At 43.0% G+C, this 3,090-nt stretch overlaps 1 protein-coding gene across 2 annotated transcripts in view; it reads right to left on the bottom strand.

Annotated features, from left to right (window-relative positions):
* Positions 1-816: 816 nt before the first annotated feature.
* LOC128632676 (NLR family CARD domain-containing protein 3-like) overlaps positions 817-3,090 on the bottom strand; it is an 8,949-nt gene continuing 6,675 nt past the window's right edge. For both annotated transcript variants that reach the window (XM_053679396.1, XM_053679395.1), the window contains exons 4-7: positions 2,866-2,982; positions 2,403-2,457; positions 1,964-2,168; positions 817-1,679 (exon numbers count right to left, since the gene is read on the bottom strand). In XM_053679396.1, the coding sequence (XP_053535371.1) occupies positions 817-1,679; positions 1,964-2,168; positions 2,403-2,457; positions 2,866-2,982 (1,240 nt within the window). The remainder of the gene's footprint in view (positions 1,680-1,963; positions 2,169-2,402; positions 2,458-2,865; positions 2,983-3,090) is intronic.

Below are 3,090 nucleotides of genomic sequence, written 5' to 3'. Positions count from 1 at the left end.
AGTTCAGTAACACAACACCAGAGCTGACCACTGAGCAGGAGAGAGTCTGGTTCCACTGAGATGACTGTGATCTCCTCTGTTCAGGTAAGTCTGTACTTCCTGCACTAGAGAATGATCATTCAGTTCATTCAGACAGTGGAACAGATTGATGGATTTCTCTGGAGATGGATTCTCCCTGATCTTCTTCTTGATGTACTTGACTGTTTCCTGTTTGCTGTGAGAGCTGCTTCCTGTCTGGGGCATTAAACCTCGTAAGAGAGTCTGATTGGACTCCAGTGAGAGACCCAGAAGGAAGCGGAGGAACAGGTCCAGGTGTCCATTCTCACTCTGTAAGGCCTTGTCCACTGCAGTCCTGAGGAGATCAGACATGTCTGACTTTCTGAAGAAATTAGAACGTCCAGTGCTTTGTTCCACTAACACATTTGTCTTTCTAAAAATAAAGCAGAAAAAATGCATATAAAGCAGCCAGAAACTCCTGAACACTCAGATGTACAAAGCTGAACACCTTCCCCAGGTGAAGCCCAAACTCCTCTCTGAAGATTTGGGTACACACTCCTGAGTACACTGACACTTCTCTCACATCAATGCCACACTCTCTCAGGTCTTCCTCATAGAAGATCAGGTTTCCTTTCTCCAGCTGTTGGAAAGCCAGTTTTCCCAGTGCCAGGATACTCTCTCTGGTCTGCTGAGGATCAGGGTCACATTTCTGATGGTACTTTTGCTCCTTGTGTTTGATCTGAAAGATCAGGAAGTGTGTGAACATTTGAGTCAGAGTCTTGGGGATCTCTCCACGCTCTGCTTCACCCAACATTCTCTCTAGAACAGTGGCTGAGATCCAGCAGAAGACGGGATGTGGCACATGATGTAGAGGCTTCTTGAAGACTTCATGTGTGAGATGATTTTATCGGCCAGGCTCTGATCACTGATCCTCTTCCTGAAGTACTCCTCTTTCTGAGGATCACTGAACCCTCGTACCTCTGTTACCTGGTCTACACACTCAGGAGGGATCTGATTGGCTGCTCCTGGTCGAGAGGTTATCCAGAGAAGAGCAGAGGGAAGCAGATTCCCCTTGATGAGGTTCGTCAGCAGCACATCCACTGAGGCTGACTCTGTCACATCACACAATCTCTCATTCTTCTGGAAATTTAGAGGAAGTCGACACTCATCCAGACCATCAAAGATCAACACCACTTTGTAGGAGTCACAGTCTATTACTTCTAGTTTTCTTATTTCAGGGAAAAAGTGATGAAGAAGATCCATCAGACTGAGATGTTTCTGCTTCATCAGATTCAGCTCTCTAAAGGGAAGTGGAAACATGAAGGTGACGTCCTGATTCTCTTTTCGTTCAGCCCAGTCCAGAATGAACTTCTGCACAGAGACTGTTTTTCCAATTCCAGCAACTCCTTTAGTCAGCACTCCTCTGATGGACTTGTCTTTAAAGAGATCATTACATTTGATGGGTGTCTCCTGTGTTGCTGGTCTCCTGGACGCTGTCTCAATCTGTCTCACCTCATGTTCATTATTGACGTCTCCACTCCAACCCTCTGTGATGTAGAGATCTGTGTAGATCTCATTCAGAAGTGCTGAGCTTCCATGCTGTGAGATTCCTTCATTAATTCTTTTAAACTTCTCTCTCAGGCTGGATTTCAGCTTTGTCTGATACACAGGGGCCACAGACTCTAATAAACAAAGTAATAAGATGTTTTAATGTAAAATCACTGAACACAGGATTAAATGTAAAATTCTAATGCTGCTGTTCATTCCTGATTCATGTAGTAAATATTCCTGAAGGAACAGGACCATTGTACAGAGTCACCACAAGCTGGACCACGAACAGAACAGAAAAGCAGCAGATGTACATGATACTAAACTCAAACTTCAAACTAAAAGTGTTCCTATCTAAAACTATTTCCTCTCTCTAAAGTGAACCTGACGGAATAAAGCCATGACTCAGAGCTCTTACTGTTGTGCAGTGTGTTAGCGAGATCTGTGTGGTTCATGTTCTTCAGGACGTGCAGTGTGATCTTCAGCGCTCCGTCTCTGACACTGTGCAGATCCTGCTCATCCTGCACCTCCCTCTCAGTGCATGCTGGGTAATCTGGACTCAGGAGCTTCCTAAACCTCTTCAGTTCATTCTTTATCAGAGTGATGACTTTGTGTTCCAGCTCCTGGTTAGAAACACACAGGAACACATCTAAATATTATAATGTTACACACTGAGAGATGCTTTTATTTCATGAAAAGAAGAAAAGTCTCTTTCTATTCCCGCAGTTACAGCTGAAATTCTGCCTGATTACCCATAATGCTGCTGCACATCAATAAATCTGTAAATTGTCATGATCTTAAATAAAAAACCTGCAACCTGCTCATACACAAGTTACACACATTAAAAAGACACACACCTTGAATATGGAGTCCAACTGATTTCTGCTGAGGTTTGATTTCTTCTGTTGTGGTCTGTGAAGAAATAAAACACATGATGTAATATAGACTATATGTATTCATAGCTGCACAACACACACTAATACATACAGAGACAGATATTTAACACTATCCTCTTAACACAATACACTGATTTCAGGATTTCTCACTGACACTAACATGTTTATGAATAAAATAGTCATCTAGTCATTAATGTCCAGGTGTAAATGTTGTTGTGTAGCACCACAGACCCTCCAGCTCAGGGACTGCAGGCTGAACTGAACTCTTAAAGCAGTTTTCCTCACTGCCAGTCCGAGAGCTGCAGCACTGCACAGTTTAGTGTTTTACTGCTTCAAACCTGATAAAGATCATGAAGGGCTTCAGAATGAGACCAGTGAGTTTGATCAGGTGGAACACTGCTGTAAAACACCTCACTGTACTGACCTCACATCAGGAGAACTGGCTCCGTCTCTGAAGGTAACTGGATGTCCCATTGACTGGTCACTCTTCATGGACACACAGCTGGGTTCTGGTGAGTCTGATCTCTTTCCCTCCATCATTCTAGAATTAAACAGAAATATCAGCAATAATTAATACTCTGCTGTCTCAGCACTGTTACACAATGTGTTCATCATTAAACACCAATAATTCCATCTTTTTAATTCAACT

Source organism: Ictalurus punctatus, unplaced genomic scaffold, assembly GCF_001660625.3.
Source record: "Ictalurus punctatus breed USDA103 unplaced genomic scaffold, Coco_2.0 tig00163725, whole genome shotgun sequence".
Taxonomy (NCBI): domain Eukaryota; kingdom Metazoa; phylum Chordata; class Actinopteri; order Siluriformes; family Ictaluridae; genus Ictalurus; species Ictalurus punctatus.
Note: the sequence above shows the minus strand (reverse complement) of the source record. Positions and strands in the feature narration are given on the sequence as shown.